Source organism: Schistocerca piceifrons, chromosome 4 (assembly GCF_021461385.2).
Source record: "Schistocerca piceifrons isolate TAMUIC-IGC-003096 chromosome 4, iqSchPice1.1, whole genome shotgun sequence".
NCBI lineage: Eukaryota > Metazoa > Arthropoda > Insecta > Orthoptera > Acrididae > Schistocerca > Schistocerca piceifrons.
In genome coordinates this window covers 510,929,454-510,955,709 of record NC_060141.1, presented here as the reverse complement: position 1 = coordinate 510,955,709, position 26,256 = coordinate 510,929,454, and the positions used below count along the sequence as shown (strand labels likewise).

The following is a 26,256-nucleotide window of genomic DNA, read 5'->3' as shown; positions in this document are numbered from 1 at the left end:
AGCAACCACAATTGAGACCAATTGTTAATATGTATTACTCTTATTCCTGGTATTCCTCCAAACTTGCCTATGGTGAGACACACTCTTGATGCATGTTGCAAAAATATGCTTTTCTGTTGCAGTGGAATGAAATTTTCTTATATTTTTACCTGCAGTAGTCAGAAACTGAAACAAATTATGAGGGAACTGACTGACAATTTTAAAATACCACAGTACTAAGAGATTTTTCAGAGAATCGTTTTATTCATGGAGATTACAATGAGGTACACGTTAGGAGAGCTGTACTTCATGCTTGTTATATTACTTCCTGGAAAAGAAAATCAGTTTTCCATTTCTTCTGATAAGTTCCATATAACAGTCATTTGATTTCTTCCAGTCTCACCATTAGAAGATCTGAAAACAAGAAAGTATAACATGAGAAATATTTTCTTATTACTACAATGATGTTAAAACAGCCAACGCAACACAAACAAATGAGTGTCTTTTAAGAAACTACTGCCTTAAACTTGCTACAATTTATTTAAAAAAAAATAGGAAATAGAGAAATCACATTCACATTTCTTCCCACAAGAAAAGAATGATTTTCAGGTAACCATTTAGGAAATGCTTCAAATATAAACATAGAGTCCACAGCTCGTGGTCTTGCGGTAGCCTTCTCGCTTCCTGAGCATGGGGCCCCGGGTTCAATTCCCAGCAAGGTCAGGGATTTTCACCTGCCCCGAGATGACTGGGTGTTGTTGTGTTGTCATCATCACCATCATTCATCCCCATTACAGTCAGAGGAAGGCAACGGCAAACCACCCCCCATAGGACCTTGCCTAGTATGGCGGTGCAGGTCTCCCGCGTCATTCCCCTACACTCTGTCAAGAAGCATGGGACTTCACTTCCATTTCCATAAACACAGTCTTTTGCAGCTGAAGACAATTGTACACTAACAATAGTTATTTGTTGACAAAAAATTACAACAGTGAACACAGCAAACAATATCACTATGTTGGATTTCAAATTTTATCTCCTTCACACATTTCCTAAGTGTCTAAGACTACTTGATGTACTGACAGGTATGCATGCAGTCCCTTCAAAGTGGCTTTTTGGAGATAGATATTTTATTGATGCCAATATTTTTCAAGTGTCCACTGAGTTCTTTTGATGCTGTATCCAGTGTGCCAACAACCACTATGATCACTTTTATTGATTATTATTATTATTATTTATTCTTGCAGGACCTGAAGTCATTTTTGGGAAAATTCATGAATCAATGGCACATGACACAGTATGAGCAAAATTCAGTATTTTGCTCCAAGAGTTGTTTGTCACCGCTATGAAAAATGTTCGTCTGTCAGCCTTTCTCCATGGAAAAGTAAGTCCATAATGAAACTACTCCCAAATTACAATAGAAAAGAATTTATCTATTATTGTATTTTGGGGACAATTACCTTACAGATACAGACATATGATTTATCTGCTCTAAACATTTATTTTATTTATATATATTCCTCCCTCAGCCTCAGCTCCCTCCTCCATCCCCAACCCCTCCCTAGTTTTGTCCACTAATGCATCTTTCCCTTTTCTGAACTGTTGACTGTTTTCTCTGCAATCTGTGGTTCCATAGACTTTGTATATAATCAGTACAGAGTACTAAATGACCTTATGATAAATAACAGTCGGCTAGAAACTCACTACATCTGTTTCCCTACAATGTAATAATATCAATTTAGTTAAGAATTAATTTCTGATTTGCTCATAAAGCATCTATGGTTTACGAATAGGAAATCCATCTAGATGTCCTGCCCATTTCTCACAAATGTAAATTTTATCACTAAGAAATATGCAATGTCCTAAAGTAAGTTCCTCTACTAGATGTGAAAATTTTATAACGGCTAACACAGACAGCATTAACTTTATGATAAATGCCCTGCTTGTCATTTTCCGAGGACAATCATTGAAAAATTGGGCTTTTTCTATGTTTTCACAGAAAATCAAAGTTGGATATGTTGGTGTTACAATACTCCAATATAGTGATGTGCAACCTTATGTCTACCTAGTCACAAGTGATACTTGTATCTTTAAACGATATAGCTGTTTAGTAGTTACAAGCATGAAACTGGAGGGAACTGGAGGTCTTCTTATGTATCTTTGCATGTATTGAGGAGTATGAGGGACACCATGTGTCTTGAAAGTGGGGCGGTAATCACAGTAATTCCACAAGCTGAAGTGCTTGCATGAACATTTGTGCACTCTCCATGCATTGTCCCAGTTTGGAGTTGTGCACCAAGTCCTGAGAGTAAATGCCAGCAATGTAACAATACTGCAGGAGATTCATGCAAAAACAGGAGTAGTTTATATGATACTTATGCATGATACACGGATTGTAGCATAATTAAAATTGTTGGTAATTTCACACATTATTAAGGAAATTAAATTAAAGACTTCCTTGTTCCTCACCCTTACCTATATTAAATAAAATATTTTGTACGATATTTATGTTAATGAACTGTTAAACTGACACACAGACACACACTCTTATGTGAGACTCCAGGATGAATATAATAATGTTATGAAAAGGATAGTTGCTACTCATCTTGTAGCTGAGGTGCTGAGTCACAGATAGGCACAACAAAAAAAAAACTGCCACAAAATAAGCTTTTGGCCAACAAGGCCCTTGTCAAAAATAGACAATGGACACACACACACACACACATACACACATACACACACACACACACACACACACACACACACACACACACAAATGAAACTCACACACGCATGACCACAGACACTGGTAGCTCACGCCAGACAACGAGCAGCAGCGTGTGATGTGAGAGGCAACCGGTTGGGGTAAGGAGGAGGCTGGAGCAGGGAGGGGGAGGGATGGTAGGGTTGGGGTGGGGTGGGAGACAGTAAAGTGCTGCCAGTGGGAGTACGCAGGGATGAGGACGAAAGAGGGTAGGGCAACAAAAACAGATTTCCCATGCCTTATCCTTCTAGTCACCCATCATCTACCAAAGTCCCACTGTCCGACCACAGAGCAACATTCCCCTCATTACTCAATACCACCCAGGACTGGAGCAACTGAATTACATTCTCCGCTAGGATTTTGGCTACCTCTCGTCTCGCCCTGAAATGAGAAATGTCCTACCCACTATCCTTCCCACTCCTCCCACAGTGTTATTCTGCTGCCAACGGAACCTACAAAATATCCTCTTCCATCCCTACACACTCCCTGCTCCCAACCCCTTGCCTCACAGCTCATATCCCTGTAACAGACCTAGATGCAAGACCTGTCTCATACATCCTCCCACCATAATATACTCCAGTCCAGTCATAAACATCACCTATCCCATCAAAGGCAGGGCTACCTGTGAAACCAATCGAGCGATCTACAAGCTAAACTGCACCAACTGTGCTGCATTCAACATGGACATGACAAGCAACAAGCTGTCTGTCCACATGAATGGCCACTGACAAACTATGGCCAAGAAACAACTGGACCATCCTATTGCTGAGCACACCATCCAACAGGATATTCTTCATTTCAATGACTACTTCACTTCACAGTCTATGCCATCTTGATCCCACCAACACCTGCTTATCTGAATTGTGCTGGTGCGAACTCTCCCTGCAATATATCCCACATTCCAGTAACCCTTCTGGTCTCAACCTTCGTTAGTCACTGTCCTTACCTATCTAGCCCCTTCCCTGTTCCCATTTCAGCACTGCAAAGCCCTCTATTCCACCAACACACCCAGTCTTTTTACTTCTCTCCTTTTCCACTACCACCATCTCACCCACCCTCCTTCTAACCTTCCAACTGTACCTAGCTGCCCTACCCTCTCTCCACTTTGTCCATTTTACCATCCCCCCCCCCCCCCCTCCTGCACCTCCTTCTACCCACCCCAGGCTCCACAGGACTGCCTCTCTCATCATGCACTGCTGCTCATAGTCTGGTTTCAGCTGCCACGGATTATGGTGTGTGTGTGTGTGTGTGTGTGTGTGTGTGTGTGTGTGTGTGTCCTGGCATTTGCCTGAAGTAATTTTGGGAAATCATGGTAAACCTAAACCAGGGTGGCTGGACACAAGTTTGAACCATCATCCTCCTGAATGCAAGTCCGTGAAACTGTCAGAAAGAGAGATTTCGGCCAATACGGTCTTCATAAGAAACAGACAAAACACACACACACACACACACACACACACACACACACACACACACACACGGCAGTTGAAGCCAGATTACGAGCAACAGCGCATGATGGGAGAGGCAACCTGGTGGGGTTAAGGTGGAGGCTGGGGCAGGGAGAGGGAGGAATACCAGGGTAGGGATGGGGGACAGTAAAGTGCTGCTAGCAAGAGCATGCAGGGCTGAGGTGGAGAGAAGCTAGGGCACCAAGAGCTAGGTGCGTCTGGGAGGTTAGACAGAGGTCAGGAGAGGGGGACAGGGGGACAGGGGTGGGGATAGCACAAAAGGAGAGAAATAAAAAGACTGAGTGCAAGCCTTAGCCACTCGAAAGTGTCAGTCCTTTCCAAAAGCCTCATCTTTTGCCCTATTTCCAAATCCAATCATGCAGGACTTGTTAAAGACCTTTTCTCCTCCTCCTGGCCCCTACAGTGGAAACACTTTTTCCCCACCAATCCTACCAGACTCAACCAAAGCCCAATACTGAACCCTGACTGACTCAGTTCACTCCTCCACTCAACCATGATCCACACCCACTGCCCCCAAGTCACCCCCTGTTAACTTTCCAGAATTTTTTAACGTCTAACCTTGCCTCAAACCATCATTCCCCAAATCCCTCAACATACAAACTAATCATACATCTGCAGAAAGAATAGAATCCATAACCTAAGAACTGATCCTGGCATTATAATCTTACCTGCTGACAAAGGCTCCACCACTGCTGTTTCGAACCTCCTCCCACCACCACCACTACTACCTACTCCGGTCTGATAACAAGCATCACCTACACCACCCATGAAGGGCTATCTGTGAAACCCGTCAAGTGATCTACAAGCTAAGTTGCAACCACTGTGCTCCATTATACATGGCCATGACAACCAACAAACTGTCCATCCTCCCAGTTTCATCTAGCTACCCTACCTTCCTCCACCTTATCCCTGTACACTCTCACAAGCAGCACTTTACTGCTTTACCATCCCACACCCCTACCCTGCAATCCCTTTCCCTCCCCACCCCAGTCACCACCGCTCGCAGCCAGAGACTGTGGCCGTGTGTGTGTGTGTGTGTGTGTGTGTGTGTGTGTGTGTGTGTGTGTGTGTGTGTTTTGCCTATTACTGACAATAGCCTTGTTGGCTGAGGGTGCACTTTTTGACAGTCATTTTGTTGTAGTCGTGACTCTGTATCTCTGCTGTGTGCTGAGTAGCAACAATCCTTTTCAAAATTTTTTTTTTTTTTGTGTGTGTGTTTGGTATGGTGGAGGTTAATTTTGTTATAAACTTCTTGCTCTTTTAGACATATGCCAGTACTGATTAGAAGTAAGGAAAAAATATTGAACATTCTGGCAGATGTACAGACTGAGTTAAATGCTATGCTAGATACCACCAATGCTATTATAAACACCCAAGATGTTATGTTCACTGAACTAAACGATAAACTAGACATAACAACTGCTGACTTAAAGGCTGAATTACAAGTAACTAATAAGAAAACAGATAAGCAAGTCCAAAAATTAGAGGAGAATTGAATGATGACACAATCCTCCAGGCTATGACTAAACCATGTCTCCACAATATCCTTCGCAAGGTATGCCAGAAAACTTTTATTAACTTTGGAAGGTAGGAAATGAGATACTGGAAAAAGAAAAGCTATGAGGCTGGGTCGTGAGTTGTGGTTGGATAACTCAGTTGGTAGAGCACTTGCCTGAAAAAAAGGAAGTGTCCAAGAATGAAGTACCAACCCGGCAAACACTTTTAATCTGATAGGAAATTTCAAATAATCACATGCTCCACTGCAGATTGAAAATTCATTCAAATTACTGTCAACAATTTAGAGACATTTACATAGAATTTGGTTGTTCAGTAGCTTTGATGTCATTTATCTGACATGCCTTATATTAGTGAGAGATGGGGTATCAATGATTTAGTATTAAGTGAGAAAATTGCTAACGAAAGGAAAAGAATAAGATTTAGCTGTACATTTAAGTTTAAACTGTGGGTTGAGAACAATGATGAATTCATGGAGTGTAAAAAAAAAAAAAAAGGAAGAGAGAGAGACATTTGAAGTAGGGGCCTCATGCCTAAAAGCAAAATGAGCTGTGCAGGTTGACAGGTGCATTTTGGAATGGTTAATGTGACAAAGTTTTCAAGGCCACTGGCACAAACTGGTTTTAGTTATGTCCCAAAGTCCTCAGGCAATTCGTATCCTTTGTAAAATTTGTAGAACGATGTCTGTAACGACCTTAGTCAATTGTTGTCTTCCTTAATGTTTCATTTTTTGTACAACAACTATCTGTATACTATTCTATCTATTTTAAATTATAAATCCTTGTACTATCCATAACTATATGACCACACATAATGATAAGGTACCATGATGCACAAATTGGATGACATATTATGTAAGTGTGGTAAGATATGGACAGTGTCATGTTCTAGAGGAGTAATTTCACGACATTTACACTTGTCATTAGAAACTGATCCAATTCTGCACCAATAAAAATATAGCAACCACAGAAATACTTGTCAGTGTTAGAAGGGAATGTAATTAATAATACCAAAATGCACTACAATACATATTTTACATTTTTTTTTATCAACAACTGCCAGACAGTTTGTCTTTAACCATAACACAACAACTAGCAAGCACTTGCTAATATTAGTACTGGATTCACTTAGAACAAACCCTAGCAGATTTTTCTCCATTTTTCAAGCACAGCTAACCAGTGGATCCAGACACAAAATGTTCGTAATGGTTTGTCTAACGTTTAGAGCGGTTGAAGGAAATGTATATTTGCTCTCTTTCCCACTTATTTTACTAATGAAATAACCCATATAAATTACATTATCACACTGACATATTATTACACAGATTTTATAGCAACAATGTCCTTGTGTTGCACTAAAAAAGGGATGAGACTTGTAGCATTTAAGTAATTTGACATTTGACAAATATTCAGTAGTGTTTGTGTCATGGCATCTATTCTTTGACAACCATTTCTACTAATGGTGGAGTATGTCTTTGTTTTGTGTCTACCTAAATAAGGTTTTTTTCTGTATGCATTGAAATTTTCAAAGGTTACAAATTATGCAGCCAGCAATCTAATTTTGCTGATCAGTGTGTACAACTGGTATTTTTTTCTAATACTAATATTGAAGGCTGTCAAAAGAAAAAAAAACCTCAATCTCATATTTCCCACAGTTTACAATAATTAAAAAAAGGAAATTCAAAGTATTAATCACAACAATGACAGAAAAATTAACAAAATTAATCATGGTAGTAGGAGTACTGGTACAGGTAATTAAAATGGACTGATCACAAAATGGAAATCTTACTGTTTCAGAAAAGTTTAACCTACCTGCGTAACAAGTCCTGCAGCCACAGTAACGCCACCAACACGAAGCATAAACCGGCCCAGCTCCTTGATGTCTTTATAAAGTTCCATACATATGGGTCTTGATGTTTCCAATTGTACTAAGGCGTTGGAATTGCGAACTAAACATCTTGGATGTCGTTTAATTACTTCACCTGTACTTTTGTGCAACTGAGCAACAAGCTTTGTAATAACAGCTGGCTCTAGCAATGACTGATGATGCAGAATTACCTAGAATAATTTTTAAAAAAAACATACTTTTAACTCAACACAATATGCTGCAATGATTGTGAAACATTTATTACTTTAAGATCAGTATTAGGTACATATAAGTGATACAATGCTTGTAAAGGGCTGAAAGTGTAACATAATTCTTATATGGAACAGATGTAAAATACTGACTTGGTAAAACTATGTAGTTTGCCAACATATGAAGCTGTACACTAGTACATGTTGATTTGGTACTATAGTGCAAAATACATACTCTAAACACTACTCCATAATAAGTGTTAAAGTCATTGATTCCATCAAAGTTGTTTATTGCTCTACATGTAAAGTACTGTTCAAAGCAAAAACAAAGCAGTCCATTCCTGACTATCAGGTCATTTGGCAAGTGCAACAGGTACATGGACTCAATGGGACAACTCAAGCACATCAGTCACACTGTATCAGAATAAAGAAATGATCTTCACTCTTGTTATTAATATGTAACTACAGGGTGTCCAGAAAAGGACTCCCTGATTTCAAAATTAAATATCTTGAAAACAAAGATCGATAGAGGAATGCAGTAAACGGTATGTTTATTGTGAAAGCTGTAAGAAGTTTATAAAGCAGTTTGAAATAATAGTTACAAAAGCTGCTAACAGATGGTGCTGTAATCACCATACGTAATGCCTAGTATAAATAGTGATCCGAAGCCCAGAGCGATCAGTTCCACTATTGAAACGTGAAAGGAGGTTGGCGTACCAAAGGAAGAGATTAAAACCATGTACTCCATTGAACAACGCGTTTTTCTGGTGCTAGAGTACCACAGGTTAGAAGAGAGTCCTACGGCAACAAGGCGAAGTTTTCACGCACGATTTAATGTTCCAAAAGGACCCGATGCGAAAACCATTTGTACGCTCTTCGCAAAATTTCAACGAACAGGCAGCGTAACTGATGACGTAGTGGGGCATGTTGGCCACAAGCAAACCGCAGTTACGCCTGAAAATATCACCACAGTTTCTGGTCCGTCCGTAGAATTGCATCCGAAAATGGCTAGAAGCATTCCAGCATGCAGAAAATACTGAGAAAGAGCCTACACATGTTTCCATTCAAAATTCAAACGCACCAGGCCATACCGTACGAGCTGTGCAACAAAGGGTTGCCTTTGCTAATCAGATGCTCACAATGATTGATAGTGAAGGATTTGATGTTGGCTGCATCTGGTTTACAGATGAAGCACACTTCCACCTGAGTGGATACGTGAATAAGCAGAACTGGCGATTTTGGGGTTCCGAAAAGCCATATTGGTGTGAAGCGAAACCCCTATATTCTCCTAAAGTTACTGTGTGGGCTGAAATGGTCACTGGTGCATGTTACATTGCAATTTTGGAACAATTTGTCACCACACAGCAAGCGTTAGAGGATCGATCAGGTACTGAATGGTTTATGCAAGATGGATCCTGACCACATCGGACCGAACAAGTGTTTTGCTTTCTGGAGGAATACTTCGGGAATCGAGTCATTGCTTTGGAATATCCCAAATTTACTGGTGTAGGATTGGATTGGCCTCCATATTCGTCGGATTTGACTCCCTGTGACTTTTTTTTGTGGGGCGCAGTGAAAGACATGGTCTACCCGAAGCATCCCGCCATGCTGGACGAGCTTGAATCAGCGATCTCTGTGGCACGTGAATCCATTTAGGTTGAGACACTACGAAATCTGATGGCGAATTTCATTCTTCTTTTGCGCCACCTCTGTAGTGCCAATGGTGAACATTTTGAAAACATTGTGATGTGATTGTTTGCAAAGATTGTTTTCATACGATTATTTTACTTATGTATGCTGATATGAGCTGTACAGCGTACAGCGCCATCTGTTAGCAAGTTTTGTAACTATTATTTCAAACTGCTGTATAAACTTCTTACAGCTTTCACAATAAACATACCATGTACTGCATTCCTCTATCGATCTTTGTTTTCGAGATATTTAATTTTTAAATCAGGGAGCCATTTTCTGGACACCCTGTATATACTTCATGTGTTCATCATTATTTTATATCAGAATGAAAGTGAACACATCACATGAACAATAATGTATTATTAACATAACTGAAGACTATTATTGTATTCCAATACAAGTTTGTTTGCTGAACAAAAGTGGGCAAATTAAGCAAACAGACAAAGAACTGTTATTTTAATTTAAGCTGAGACAAAAGATTTCTCAAAATCTAAGAATTCCAGACGAAGTAGTGATTCATATGCAATGCTCCAATCTACAATTTCATTCGCAACTTGCTAATAACTAATTATGGAAAATCCACTTCTAAATTAAGTTTGTTTCTTTACCTGGTAAAAATCAGCCCCCCCGCCCCTCCATGAGCTTGTTGGTAGTTTTAGTGAATATCTTGCACATTGTGAAGAAGAGGCTCATAGGACTATAGATTTCTGTCTTGTCTGTTAGCTTTCTTGTAAAGTACGACGACAACAGTAGTAGTTCAATCCTGGAGAATTGTCTCTGTCAGCAGACATTTTATAAATAATCTGCAAGTTCCTTCTGTATTACTTTATCTCCAACTTTAACCATTTGTAATGAAATGCCACTCTTTCCTGGTAGATTTCCTTTCTCATACCTTGAATGGCTTCAAACACCTCATCTGCTAATAATTCTGTAACGCTTCCTTTTCATTATTAACATGTCATGGACAGTGCCAGAGCAGGACTCTGGCAATAGTAGTTAGCCAAGTCTGGCTAGTGCTGTTCTTAAAATTGCATAGCTGAAATTCTGTTTTTTGCCCCCCCCCCCCCCCCCTCCCTCCTCACCCCATGTGTCACATATTGCTTTTTGCAATTCCTTGTGTACTTGCTACCCCACTGTACATGCACGGCCACAGCTTTGTAACGGCAATATTCAATGATATAATGTTTTTCATGCTTTTGAAGAAGTATTCAATGACTCTGGTTCAGAAGGACAAGAATTCTCTAATAAGTAATTAAGAAAAAAAAAGGTAATGTACTGTAGTGTTTGCAAGAATGTGTCATCTGGAGTGTTTGAAAGAAATTCTAGTAGTAAAATAGATCATACTTTAATGGTTGTTGATTTGGTTGTTGTTGTTGTTGTTGTTGTTGCTGCTGCTGTTTTCAGCCTGAAAACTAATTTTGTGCAGCTCTACATGACAGCCCATCCTCTATGTGTCTTAAATCTCTGCACCATACAAAGAGCAATCAAAGTTTTGATTATCACTTCAAAAAAATCAAGCTGCAGCCCTGAAATTTGGTGATGGTTTAGTCTCCCTCTAAGCATTCACCCTCCAGTGTGACACATTTTCCCCAATGCCAGATGCTTGGTTAAGGCCTGGGTTGTAGAAACCTGCATTATGGCTGTTCAGGAAACATTCTACCTTGAAAATCACCTCACAGTCATTCTGGAAATTCCTGCCATGAAATAGTTTCTTCATCTGAGGAAAGAGGACGTAGTCACTGGATGCAATGTGAGGAAAATAGGGGAGGGGTGGGGGCTGTGGATAGGCAAAATTTAAAATCAGATGCACCAAGGAAGCAGTATGCATGACAATGTCCTTTGCAGAATGAGCTGGGACATTGTTCTGCAGCAAAACTATAACCTTAGACAGCTTCTCACAGTGCATCATGCTGATAGCCTCCAGCAATGTGATCAGGAAATTTTGTTAGTATTAGCATTTTATGAGCACAATGTGTTAGCACCACATACATCACAGTAGCCCCAAAAACCACTCAACATCACCTTGCCCGCTGATGGTTTGGCTTTCACCCTTTCCTGGAGTGTTGAATACAGATGATTCCACTGCTTGCTTTGCTCATTAGTCTCAGGCTCATAGTGATATACCTAGCAGTCCTCTACAGTCATTAGAAGCAAAATAAGTTATCTGGGTTGTCCTCAAACTGATACAATATTTCCACTGCTGCCTCTGTTCAGTGAATTTTTTTCAACGGGTGTGAGTACGGTGATTGGTGATCTTTGATACACTCAAAATGTTGAAAACTGATTCATGACTGATTTTCACTTTTTCCACTATCACATAGATTGTGATATGCCAGTCTTCGAGCACTTTGGCCTCCACTTCTCCTGCAGTTCTTGGTTCTTCACAGAGAAATTGTCCGCACTTTGTTATTTTCTCACACTGGAAGCATCTGTGCCACCCAGATGGGCTATTCTCTTGAGATGCTTTGTAACTCGAATTTAGCTGATCACTGGGCTTCTATCACATACCCGCCTCAGAAGCAGGACAGTTCAAAATGAATATACTAATTACAAATAGCTATAATCATTTAATGCATAGAGATACAGCAATAAGCATTACAAAGAATGTAAAAGAAAGTGCAAAATTTTGATTGTAGCACAAGCACAGTGAACCAGAAGCTATGGCATGTGTGGCCATCCGTAAGTAAAACAGCTCTGTGTCATAAATGAGAATTGCTGATCTCTTGCAGAAGGATTCTTCCTGTTAAATTATAACAACTGTCATTCTGTCACCAAAATGCAAAGATATTTTCAGTGATACAATCAAACCCCTCCAGATGCGAATGACTTTTGTAGATAGCATTGGCAGTTTGAAGAAACAGGATGTTTGTGTAGATCGGAAAGTACTGGCCAGCTATGTGTATGAGCATAAAATGTTCAAAGAATTTGCATTTCATTTGAACGTAGCCCAAGGAAATCAACATACAAAGTCACCAGAGATCTACATATGCCACAAATAATGGTTTGGCATACTCTCAAAATAAGTGAACACATAATTCAAATTTTACAGGAAATGAAATGGGGAGACTACATCAAACATTCAAATTACACTACAGCAATGATGGATGAAATGGCAAAGAAACTTTTGCTACATGTCTAATTTTTAGCAGTGAGGGCAACCATCCACATAAATGGTACAGTTAGCCAGTGCAACATTTGAATATAGGTACAAAACAGCCTTTGTCCGTAACTGAACATCAGCAGGGCTCATCAAAAGTTGAGCTGTTGCCACAGCTTCATTTGGATTCCAGGATCACATCTTTTAGCAAGACGGAACACTAAAACACTGGGATATGGAAGTTTCTATATAATTAAATCAACATCTTTCAAACTGTTGAATCAGTTGTAATGGACATTGTCACATGATGTTCTGCTCTTGGCCAACTAGATTTCTGGAGCTGATGCCCAATGATTTCTTTGTGCTGGGGTTTCAGGAAAGACCTTGTGTATGTGCCTCCTTTGCTAAATGCAATTTCAGAGCTCAAAATGTGCATTTTTAATGCACTTGTGTTGTTGGCTCCATGTGTGCTTCAGAATGTGTGGCATGAAATGGAATATCACTTGGACATTGTCCATGTGACCAATGGGAGTCATATTTAACACCTATGATATCTCTTTTTTTTTCACTTTATTTCACACTAGTAAACACCATACCCCAAATTCCTTAAAGAATCAAGCTCTCACATGTAAAAAAGCTTCAAAAATCTAATTACAAATGAGTTAATGTGTTAAATACCTCAGATTAAGCATTTAAGAGAGAGAGAGGTTACAAAAGGTTTGAAATTATGTTTAAACTTTTTTGGACATGACTAAGTGCTCTCATTATCAAACAATGGATGAGTACAGCCCAAGTAATTTACACTCCGCATTAAGCAAAAGCTAGTTTTTCACACATCTCAAGATTTATGATGTCATATATCCTGAACTGTGTGTCATACAAAGTATATGCGTATGGATGCTGCCTGCAACAGTGTTCCATCTAGAGGCAATAGTAAAGAATCAATAAATTACAGCGTCACACCTGATCCTGCAATTTTACTACATCAACAGTGAAAATGTAGTAAGCGATGAACTTTTTTTGCTTTCATCACTTTGTGGGGGATGCCAGTGAGACAAAGTTTCATGAAAGTTTGAAATTATGTACACATTTTGTTGGCAGTCATTAAGTGCTCTCATTCGTAAGTACTGGACGAGTATAGTCGGGGTAATCGGCATGCTGTGTATTATGCTGCCTCAAGATATATACAAGATGTGCTCAAAAAGTAACAGGAATTTTTGTTTTTCTTAAAAGATCTTTACTTATTCATCAATATCAACTTTTGTCTCCTTCGAAGTAATCCACCTCTGTTGTAACATCCTTATGCCATCACTTTTTCCAGTCTCGGATGCACTTCTCGAACTCGCTTTTCATTGTGGTGTTCAGCTCCTTCAGCGATTCCATTTTTATCTCATCAATGGTGGCAAAATTATGTCCTTTCATGGTTCCCTTCAGCTTCAAAAATAGAAACAGTCACAAGGGGCCATGTCCGGTGAATAAGGTGGCTGAACCAACATAAAAGGTTTGATTTTAGCCAAAAAAAAATCACATACAAGCCCTGAGGTGTGAGTGGGAGCATTTGATGACACAATTTCTACAAGTGACTTTACCACAATTATGGCCATTTTATTTATTTATTTCATGTTCCGTAGATCCAGTTAGTGAGTCAATCACAAGGATATGGAACGTGTCAAATTGTACAGGTTTCAATTTTAACTTCCAATAAATACAAGGGCAATTCAATGCCAAATTGTACATAGTTTAAGTAAGACATACTATAAATGCAGTAATAGATACAATGTCAGCTAGATAACATAACAACCATTTAACAGAAAAAGGAGTTTCAAATAAAAGTTAAAGATAAGAGCACAAAGTTAAATCAGATATTAGTCCTACAAGAGTAAATACAGGTACAGCCAATTTGTTGTTACAAAAAGTGTGCTAATGCTCAAATGCACAATAAAATCAATTGAACTACTTCCAGACACAATAAGTTTAGTGAGGGTATACATTTTCTTTCAGATATTCATCCACAGTATAAAAAGATTTCTCTGTCAGGTAATCTTTGAGAACTTGTTTAAATTTTGGCAGTTCTGTATGAACACATTTGATATGCAGTGGTAGAGCATTGAACAGCTTAATGTTGGAGTAGTAAACCCCTTTTTGTACCAGAGTGAGACATTTCATTTCGAAATGTAGATTGTTTTTGATTCTGGTGTTATAGCCATGGAATTTACTGTTGTCTTGGTAGATAGAATAATTTTTGCACGCAAAGGTCAGCAAGGAAAAAATATACTGTGAGGCAGTTGTTAGGATACCTATCTTCCAAAACAAGTGCCTGCAAGAGTGTCTTTGATGGACCCCACACATTATTCTGATTGGTTTTTTTGGATGGTGAAACTTTTTTTGCAAGTGGTTGGTTCCCCCAGAATATGATAGCATATGACATCAATGAGTGGAAGTAGCCAAAGTAGGCAACCTTAATGGTGTCAACTTCAGCCACTGAAGAAATTACCCGTAATGCAAATGTTGCCAAGCTAAGTTTTTTACATAGATGAAGAATGTGAACTGACCAATTACATTTGCTGTCTATGTAAGCACCCAGGAATTTTGTATCTTCAACTTTCTGTATTGGTTGATCTCTACATTTTATGTTAATTTCATCGAGATTACTTTGTGATGTATGGAACCTCATATAATGAGTTTTATCTGCATTGAGTGACAGACCATTTGAGGAGAACCAATTTAAGATGTCATTAAAAACAGTATTTGTAGTTTGTTCAAGATCGTGATCTATCAAATTGTCAATTAGAATCGTGGTATCATCAGCAAACACAGTAAATTTGCTGTTTGTCTCAGAACAAAGAGGAAGATCATTAATAAAGATGAGGAAAAGCAGTTACACCACTTGTAAACTCATGTGTTACTCATAGCAGATTTGCCCAAAAACCCCTGTCAAAATTTCGAATGTAGTGTTGCACTTTATTCCATTTTTCAAGCAAAATTTAAGGAAAATTCTTTGATCCATTGTTTTAGAAAGCAAAAATTCGGTGAATGCTCGAAAACACATATGTCTTTTTCAACTGTCAACAATATAACAATATAACAGCTGAAAATGCAAACATACATCAGGAAAAAGTGTACCAACAAGATAGGTAAAAAACTGAAAATTGGATGTATGAAGCTCGCAATATTAAAAAGTTCCTGTTACTTTTTGATCACAACTCATATACTGTTTCTAACTCAAATGTAAGGGACAATCAACTGAAAATGAGACAGATGGAAAGTAAGTAAGAAAACCATTTATTATTTCAAAAATAACTGCAATAACTGTTAATTCATGCGTTCCACGTGAGACAAGGCAGTAAATGCCTTCATGGAAAAATATCTGAGACTGCCTACGGAACCATGTTGCCTATCCACATGCTGCCAAGGTTGTTTCAAGTAAACTGCAGAAGTTTTGCTGGGAAGCCCTTACATATCCTCTATACAGTCCTGATCTTCCCCATGTGATTTCCATACATTTGGAGCTCTGAACAAAGACATTTGTGGCTACTGATTTGCTTCACTTGAAGAGGTTCAGGCCTGGGCACAATCAGTTTCCTACGGCAATTGCGAACATTTCCCCATAAAGGCATTTACCATCTAGTCTCACAGTAGGATAAATGAATAACAGTTATGGTGATTACTTTTGAAATAATAAACAGTTTTCTCATTTATTTTTCTCTGTCTCATTTTCATTCAACTGTCCAGATTCTGACCATGTTTAGCTTAGTATTCCCTCACAGGTGAAATTATGCTGAGATCCTCAACTGGAGCCCCCACTGGTGCATGTGTTGTGTAATCACAAGTTATGGGTTACTTCATAAACTGTTCAGTCATTCCGAGTGCCCTCCATGGGGAAGGTTCACTTATTTATATCAGAACAATCTTCCTTGCTCACTGAACTAGCAAAAAGACACTGATTGCATAAAAAAATAGCTTCATAACCCTTTCCATTCCAATGTCGAGTGGCGCTCCACATAGCAAATTTTGTTTTCTGCTCCAATGTCGAGCCTCATTCATCATGATTTTTCATGGCTCTCACATGCCCAGGTCTCAATTCTGACAGTACTAGGCATCAATGGTGCTTAGTGCTGCCATCTAGGAGAACCTGTGTTAACTCATTGTCAAACTGTTGCAGCTGTGTTGAAGGGAATGTTGGAATTACTATATTCAAGGTCGCGCGCGTGCAGTGGCTCATTTCTCATGTTCAGTTCTTTCTAAGAAAGCGATTTTACAGCTTTTAGAGGAATCTTTAAGAGACAGCGGTAGTGAGAGTGCTTTTGATGATGAGAGTGGTTCATTTCTAAAAATTCTACTGAAGATGACAATGAAAACTGTGAAAATGTGTTTCTTTCAGTTAATTTTTACAGACAACCTATTTCAACAAATAGCAGACCAAATGAACAGGTATGTACAGCAAAAATACATAGTGTCACCACTTCCACAACATTCTCTGTGGTGGGACTGGAGAAATGTTACCAAGGAAGAGATGAAATGCTTCCATGGTGTGCTATTGAACATGGCATTACAAAACTGTAAGAACTTGCAGGTATTTTTTCAGGAGAATGTTTACAATCACCTAACTTCTTTTCAAACTGTTTTACTCTTAGACAATTTATGCAAGTTTTTTGAGCACTTCTTGTTTCTAATGCAGAGTGTGCCACAAATCTCAACACTCAAGTTCAGTCATGTCTGAGTAAAGTGAATAATGTGTTGGATAACTTGTCTAGCAAGTTTCTCAAAATTTATTGCTCATATAGGTATTTAGCTTCTGATGAATCTATGGGATCATTCAAGGATTGTGTGTTATTCAAAATGTACAATCCTCAAAAATCAACAAAATGGAGATACAGTAGATGATAAATATAATGCTTTCCTCAAGACTTTTCTCGTGCTCTTTGAAAGTTGCTTTCCGTTAGAACGTTCAAAACAGGGTACTAGCACAAACAGGCAGCCTGGGTGGCTGACTAGAGGGATAAGAATATCTTGTAGAACAAAGTGGCAATTATATCAAAACATTAGAAACAGGCAAAATCTAAATGCAGCAGCTAATTACAAACAGTATTGTAAGGTGCTTAGAAATGTTATTAGGAAGGCAAAAAGTATGTGGCATGCAGATAGAATAGCTAAGTCTCAGGATAAAATTAAAACCATATGGTCAGTCGTAAAGGAAGTGGCTGGTCTGCAGTGACAGGTCGAGGATATAGAATCAGTATGTAGTGGGAATGTCCTTGTTACTGATAAGTCGCATATATGTACAGTATTTAATAATCACTTTCTGAATATAGCAGGTGAACTAAATAGAAACCTAGTCCCAACAGGGAATCATATAGCGCTCTTAGAAAAAAGTGTTCTGAGACTGTTACCTGAAATGCTCCTCCATGATACTGACAAGAGGGAGATTGAGTTAATAATCAAATCACTAAAGACCAAGAACTCTCATGGATATGACAGGGTATCTAGCAGAATACTGAAATATTGTTCTATGTATGTTAGCCCAGTATTTAGCCATATCTATAAATTTTCCTTTCAGAGTGGTCGGTTTCCTGACTGATTAAAGTACTTGGTAGTGAAGCCACTTTATAAAAAGGGAGACAGGGATAATGTTGACAATTTTAGACCTATTTCTATGCCATCGGTGTTTGCTAAAGTTATCGAGAAAGTTGTATATAAAATGTTACTGGAGCATTTAAATTCACATAATTTGCTGTCAAATGTACAATTTGGTTTTAGAAATGGTTTAACAAGTGAAAATGTTATATTCTCTTTTCTCAGTGAGGTTTTGGATGGATTAAATAAAAGGTTGCGAACGCTAGGTGTTTTCTTTGATTTAACGAAGGCTTTTGACTGTGTTGACCACAAAATATTACTGCAGAAGTTGGACCATTATGGAGTAAGGGGAGTAGCTTACAAATGGTTCACCTCTTACTTTAAGAACAGAAAGCAGAAGTTAATTCTCCACAATATTGAGAGTGGTAGTGATGTTCAGTCCCAAAGGGGCACTGTTAAGTGGGGCGTTCCCCAAAGATCGGTGCTGGGGCCACTGCTGTCTCTTATTTATATAAATGATATGCCTTCTAGTATTACAGGTGATTCAAAAATATTTCTGTTTGCTGATGACACCAGCTTGGTAGTGAAGGATCTTGTGTGTAATATTGAAACAATATCAAATAATGTAGTTCATGAAATAAGTTCATGGCTTGTGGAAAATAATTTGATGCTAAATCACAGTAAGACTCAGTTTTTACAGTTTCTAACTCACAGGAATGATCCAAGCCAATTGCAAAGCCTTCCATCAGTAATCAAGAAAGGAGTTCTGCACCTGAAGCAGCAAGAAATAAAATGCTTCTACAACAACAAAGTGATGGTTCTGGTATGGCAAGATAAATGAACTGTTTTCACACTTTCAACAAATGCAAATAACTCAGTGTCACTTACAGAAAGGAGAAACAGAAAGGAAAGGGAAGAAATAATAAAACCAAATGTGATTATTAATTATACTTTGAAGATGGGCGGAGCTGTTCGATGTGACCGTTTTATGTCCAGTTATGGTTTTATAATGAGAAGTCTGCAGTGGTCGGAAAAGCTGTATTTCTGGTTGTTGAATAATGTGTTGGATAACTTGTCTTGCAAGTTTCTCGAAATTTATCGATCATATAGGTATTTGGCTGCTGATAGATCTACAGGATCATTCAAGCGTCATGTGTTATTCAAAATGTACAATCCTAGCTATCTGCTATACAAGAATCACAGCACGAAAAACAACTTGAAAATGCCACCTCATAAAGTATTCTTTAAAAGTGTTATAAGAGACTTAGTTGGTGAAGAAAGAAATCCAGGGCAAAACAAGTATGTTGTTCAACTTCTGATGACTAGGAACACTTCAATGGACAGTTGTAGATTATTAACAAGCTTCATGGGAACAATCATACAGATTGTGCAGTGTGTTCAGAGAGAAAAAAGAAAAGTGGCAGTCATGAAACTGTGTATTACTGCACATGAAACCCAGCTCTCCACCCTGGTGAGTGTTGCAAAAAATATCATACACTGAATAGTTTTTTCTATAATGTTTTGGAAATATATCTGAATGAAAGTGAACTTTTTGTTTTAACATATACCCTACCTGTTGATCAGTGGCCTTTTTGTTTCCACAAAGAGACCACGCAACTCTCTGTAGCGTGCTCACTCCCCAGGTGATGGCAATTTAAATGTGAATGCATGGAGCCACCTTGTGTCTGCTTATGGAAAGCAAAGGACTAATTATAGGATTTCATGTTCTACCCAACTCGAAATGACTGTCTAACTGTGAGGTCCTCTGTCAAATTTCAGCCGACACTGAGTGATAGACTCTCAAAAGTTGGATGTACGAGCTATAATCTCTATAATCTTCTTTTTATTGAAGTCCTTTGAATGACCTGCGATGTTCTGTAATAATGTATTTGTTGATTTGAAGGAAGCAAGTATGACCCTGATGCTTCACAATGTGTTTCTGAACAGTGTGAATTGTTTACTAAGTAGAGGCCTCACAACTTCAACTTCTACATCTACATCTACAACTACATCTACATATCTACACATATACTTCGCTCTTCACCAAATGGTGTGTGGCAGAAGGCACTATTCGCGACAAAGTCATACTTCTCCCCGATCTGTTCCACTTGTGGATTGCGCGAGGAAAAAATGACTCTCTGAACGTCTCTCACAATGGCTAAATGTACCAGTCACAAATCTTTATGCTCTTCTTTGGACCGTCTCAATCTCTTGAATCAGACCCAACTGGTAAGAGTCCCACACAGGTGAACAATACTCTAAGACTGGACAAACTAAACTATTCTAAGCAATTTCTTTTGTTGAAGGACTGCATCGCTTCAAGATTATACCAATAAACCGCAATCTAGAGTTCGCCTTACCCGTTACTTTTGTAATCTGATTGTTCCATTTGAGATCATTTTGAATAGTCACACCCAGATACTTGACGGATGTTACCACTTCCAAAGACTGCGCATTTATTTTGTACTCTCACATTAATGGGGGTTTTCACTTTGTTATACACAGTATGTTACACTTACTAATACTGAGAGATAACTGCCACTCATTACACCATGCATTTATTTTTTGCAAATCCTCATTGATTTGTTCACAACTTTCATGTGATATTACTTTCCTGTAAACTACAGCATCATCGGGAAACAGTCTAATGCCGCTGTCAATACCATCAACCAGACCATTTATGTAAATCATAAAAAGCAGTGGACCTATTGTGCTGCCCTGGGGCACACCTGATGTTACCTTTGGTTCTGTTGAAGTCTCCCCATTCAGGACGGCATACTGCTCTCTGTCTGTTAGAAAACTTTTTATCCAACCGCATATGTCATTGGATAGACTGTAAACGCGCACTTTAAGGAGCAAGCGGCAGTGCGGAACTGAGTTGAACACCTCTCGAAAGTCAAGGAATATGGCATCAACCTGGGAGTTGGTATCTAAAGCCTGTTGTATATCATGCACAAAGTGGGCCAGCTGTGTCTCGATCGACCGCTGTTTCCTAAACCCGTGCTAGTTTCTGCAGATGAGCTTCTCAGAGTCTAGAAAGTTCATTATGTCTGAACACAAAATATGTTCCAGGATTCTACAACAAATCGATGTCAGTGAAATTAACCGGTAATTATGTGCATCCAATTTTCTACCCTTTTTATAGATTGCTCTGACCTGGGCCTTCTTCCAGTCCTGTGGAACTTTCCGCTGTTCCAATGATCTCTGATAGATGATGGATAAGAATGGTGCTATATTTGTAGCATAGTCAGCATAAAATCTTACAGGGATACCGTCTGGGCCAGATGCCTTCCTGGTGTCTGAGGATCTTAACTGTTTTACAATCCTAGATACACAAAACACTATGCCAACCATCCCTGCATTTGTTCGATAACTAAAAGGGGGAATGGTATTGCAGTCCTCCACCGTAAATGAATTTTTGAAAGCTAGGTTTAGAATTTCGGCCTTCTGTTTATTAACATCCACTACATTACCCGTACTGTCAGCAAGAGAAGGTATTGAATTATCTGTAGCGTTCATAGATTTTATGTACAACCAAAATTTTTTGGGGTTATTTTTAGAATCTGCAGATAAAATATTGCTTTCAAATTCATTAAAAGAATCTCTCATTCACCTTTTGACAGCTGCTTTCATTTCACATAATTTCTGTTTGTCAACAAGGCAGTGACTACGTTTAAAACGACTGTGCAAAATTCTCTACTTTCTCAGCACCTTCCTAATATGTTTGTTGAACCAAGGTGGATCCTTTCTCTCCTCTATATGTATGCTAGGCACATATTTCTCTGGCACGTGGTGGACAATACCTTTAAATTCTGACCAAAGATGCTCACTATATGCTTTTTTTTTTTTTTTTTTCCCCAACTTCCCTGACATAGAAGCCACAATGACATTATGGTCACTAATATCTTCTTCTAGATTAACTTCCTCAAAAAGATCAGGTCTGTTTGTCACCAAGATATCTTATATGTTCCCATCTCGAGTTGGTTTTCTAACCAATTGCTCAAGTTTGTATGTTGAGAGTGCTCCTAGAATAACTTCTTCACACGAGTCTTTGCTTCTGCCCCCTGTGATAAACGTGTAATTTTCCCAGCCAATGGACATCAGATTAAAGTCTCCACCTACAACTAATGGATAATTGGGATATTTATTTCCTATGTACTCAAGACTGTCCCTGAAATATTCTGCGATGTTTGTTGCGGATGCTGGTGCTCTATAAAAACATCCCAATACAATGGTCACTCCTTGTCTGACTGACAGCTTTATCCAGACTATTTCACAGTCCAACCCAGTATCGATCTCAACTGCGTTGAAACAGCTTTTAACTGCAATTAACACACCACCTCACATAGCATCAGTCCTATCCTTCCTAAACATTGTCCAATTCCAGTTCAAAATTTCACTGCTATTTATGTCTGGTTTCAACCAGCTTTCGGTACCTAATACAATATTGGAATTACTACTGTTTACTTCAGAGAGTAACTTGGGGATCTCGCTACAGACACTTCGACAATTTACTAAGATGAGATTTAGCATATTTAAATCCTTTGGAATGACCTGTTTAGGCGAACTAACAATTTTTACAGTTGGCACACCACATCAGTGTCATGAACTGGTAATTTTTCAGGCCAACGGTTTGTTTCCCATGGGGAGGAACCTAATCTAAAAAAAAAACCATGTGCATGCTACCCATGTAGCTGCTTCCTGTGTGTAGTGCACCCCTGATATATCGAGAGGTGTCCTACAACCGTCTACGCCATAGTGTAGGTTGAGGAATCTACAACCATTTTCATCACAGAGTCGACATAGCCTCTGATTTAGATTCTACATTCGACTCCAAACCAGAGGACCCCGGTCCACCCTGAGTAAAATGCTGCAAATCATCAGCTTGCCTTCCACTCCTCAAGAGATTGAGGCTGCCTTCACCAATGTAGGCAGCCATCAAAAGGACCCAAGGATTTCCTCAGAACCCAGACAACTGGCATCATTGGTGCCGACATGTGCAACAATCTGTAGCTGGCTGCACCACACAAGCTCGATAGCTGCCAGAAGAGCTTCTTCCGCATCCCAGACAAGGCCCTCCGGCAAGCACAGTGAGTGACCGGTGGACTTCTTCCTCATCCTAGCCGCTATGTTCCTGAGGAGCTCCATGACCCGCATAACATTGGAGCTGCCAGGAACTAACAAACCCCTATTCCCACTTGCCTGTCTGGACCTTGCTGGAGGAGGGGCCACTATCCTGCTGGCAGAAGGTGCATTCTGATCCGGCTCAGCCCCCTCCCCCCCCCCCCCCCCCCACCTCCCTCAGCATGAGATAGCACACTGGGCCAGCCGGCTCAGCAGAGGCTGCGCCAGGCACCCCATCCCCACCACACCTCAAGGTAGCACTCTGGAGCCTGTTGACTGTGGCCAACAAAGCTTCCAGCTGTGTTTGGACTGTGGTCAACTCCTCCTGCATCCACATACAATGGACACAGTACCTATCCATCTACCTAATATGTGACTTACTATAAGAAACTTAAGGAAATCTAATGCCACACAAGGTTAACAGCTACACTCTAGTTGGCAGAAAGGACACTCAACAATGAAAAACAATAAAAATGTATGGTAGAAGCTAGGTTGACCACAGCATTCATCAGCAAAAGAGACACGCACATCTTTCATACACACAAACAAGCACACCTCTTGCACCTCTAACCAGAGATTGAGAAGTTGGCATTCATGTATGCATGACGTGTGCTTGCTTGTGAGTATGAACAGTGTGTGTTTCACTTTTGGTGATGAAGGCTGTGGGCAAAAGCTTTATGTAAGTGCCTTAATTGTGCCTATCTGCAACGTAAAGTGTCTTCTTTACGGTAAGTATCAATCTGTCTTTTCCTACATTGTTGACATCCTTTAATTTGGTGTCTCCTCAGTGCTCTATCTATTATAATTAAAACTTTTCTAATGTACAGCATGCAAGTTTTCAAATTAAAGCTGTACTCCTTCCCCTGTTTTGCTGATTATGCATCTCTAGTGCCCTCTGCATTAACAAGGGTTATATTTGTGTCCCACTAACACAGTTTGGAGATGTACCAATTCGGGCTGCAGGTTTATCTGTACCTGAAATGGCATGAGCTCTATCAATCAATGTCTTAATAACACATAAAGTCTACACTGGGCAGTGACAGCTAGTAGCCTGCAAATAAAAAATTGTATGAGTGGGCCAGGATGGAATTTTCGCCCTGCAGCAGAGTGTGTGCTGATATGAAAGTTCCTGACAGTTTAAAACTGTGTGTCAGATCAAGACTCCAACTTAGGACTTTTGCCTTTTGCACACGTGCTCTCCCAGCTGAGTAACCAAACCATGACTCATGACCTGTCCTCACAGCCTTACTTTCACCAGTATCTTGCCTCCTACCTCCAGACTTCACAAAGTTCTCCTATGAAACTAATACTCCTGGAGAGAGGATACTGCAGAGAGATAGCTTAGCCACTGCCTGGGGGATGTTTCCAGAATGAAATTTTCACCTGCAGTGAATCCATCCCTAGGCTGTGGCTACGCCATGTCTCTGCAATATCCTTTCTTCCAGGAGTGCTAGCCTTGTAAGTTTCACAGGACAACTTATGTGAAGTTTGGAATGTTGGAGACGAGGTACTGGCAGACGTAAATCTGTGAGGACAGGCCGTGAGTTGTGCATGGGTAGCTCAGTCAGTAGGACACATGCCTACAAAAGCTAAAGGCCCTGAGCTTGAGTCTTAGTCTTGTTCTGGCACACAGTTTTAATCTGCCACGAAGTTTCGTATGAGTGGGCTTTTGATACACTAAATGTTCAAGTGTATCATTATTCTTGTGTTGCATTAAAGACTCTAAAAGGAGCAAAAAAGTCTTTTTTTTATCTCAATAGGAAATTTTATGTTATGACACATCAAGTTAAGATATTGTAGAAACCTACAGAGACTCTCCTGACTCAAGGGCCAAACTATAAATGTCATAATGTCATCAATAAATCTCAAAACACTATGTGCTATATCCTGGGGCTCAGCCCCCCCCCCCCCCCCCCCCGGAAACCCAGCCAGGTCTGCCAGGTTGCCTAACTGGCAGATATCAACAATAGGTAAATAACAACATGTTTATGGGTTAGCTTTACGAAGTCCCTGCACTATTTTCCTATGCCAATCAAAAGTCCAAAAGTAAGTGAGACATGTAAATTTACACACAGCTAGTATTTAGAAGGCTGCACAGGTCCATGCTAGTTTGTTCTGGTTGTGGAGCCAGTTTCAGTTACACTCCACCCCTGCAAGTTCCTCTGAGTGCAGCAAGCAGCCAAGCCTTGGTCACTGAAAAAATGTTGATTGGCCATCCAGCTCTCACCATCGACAAATATTTGTTTGAGACTTTGCGCCTAAGTGATCATTTAACTCTACTAGTTGTCAAAGTGGTCACATCCCTCTTGGATTGGAATTGGTGTTAAAATAATCATTTGACTCTACTGTCTGAACCCTGTGTCTATTTGATAATTAATGGATTTATATAATTCCCATTAGACTCTTTACACTAGTTAAATTATATGCATGGTGACTTTAATAAATGTTTTGATTTTAATGAGACTGTCATTTGTAGTTATATAGTCAGCTCTAGAGAAACTGTAAGTTTAAGGCATGCAATGCAGTACTCATCGACTGCCGTCATTTATCTACGGGTTTTCAAACTGCCCTTTCAAGTGCCCCTCCTCAGAGGCCTCCATAAAAAGGTCTCATTGTCAAGTACAAATATGTACATAAGTATTTTGTGTGATGTCTGAATCTTCTGTTGTTCTGCATCTCTTGCACTGTAGTCACCTTTTTGAGGTTATCAGGTACTGTGCCTCCTCAGTTAATCGAAAACTACACACGCAAACTATCACTCATATTGTTTGTTTGTGTAAAATCACAAAAAATACATATGTAAATACTGCACATGGCAATGAGAATGAGTTCTCCAAACACTTTTTCTGAGCATGAAAAAAATATGTAACTGGTGCTGTGTTTAAACTAAATGCATCTGAGCAACATAAAGTAAATGACGGTGTCAACTAGTGTTATAAGTGGCCAAATGCCAAAATGTGCTAAAAATGG

The 26,256-nt window shown here is 39.4% G+C and overlaps 1 protein-coding gene across 1 annotated transcript in view; it reads right to left on the bottom strand.

Moving 5' to 3' along the window:
• Positions 1 to 223: 223 nt before the first annotated feature.
• The window catches only part of LOC124794984 (protein HBS1), a 188,613-nt gene continuing 162,580 nt past the window's right edge, over positions 224 to 26,256 (bottom strand). Inside the window, exons 12-13 of the mRNA XM_047258727.1 lie at positions 7,536 to 7,781; positions 224 to 393 (exon numbers count right to left, since the gene is read on the bottom strand). Coding sequence (XP_047114683.1) covers positions 385 to 393; positions 7,536 to 7,781 — 255 coding nt within the window. The 3' untranslated portion in view covers positions 224 to 384. The remainder of the gene's footprint in view (positions 394 to 7,535; positions 7,782 to 26,256) is intronic.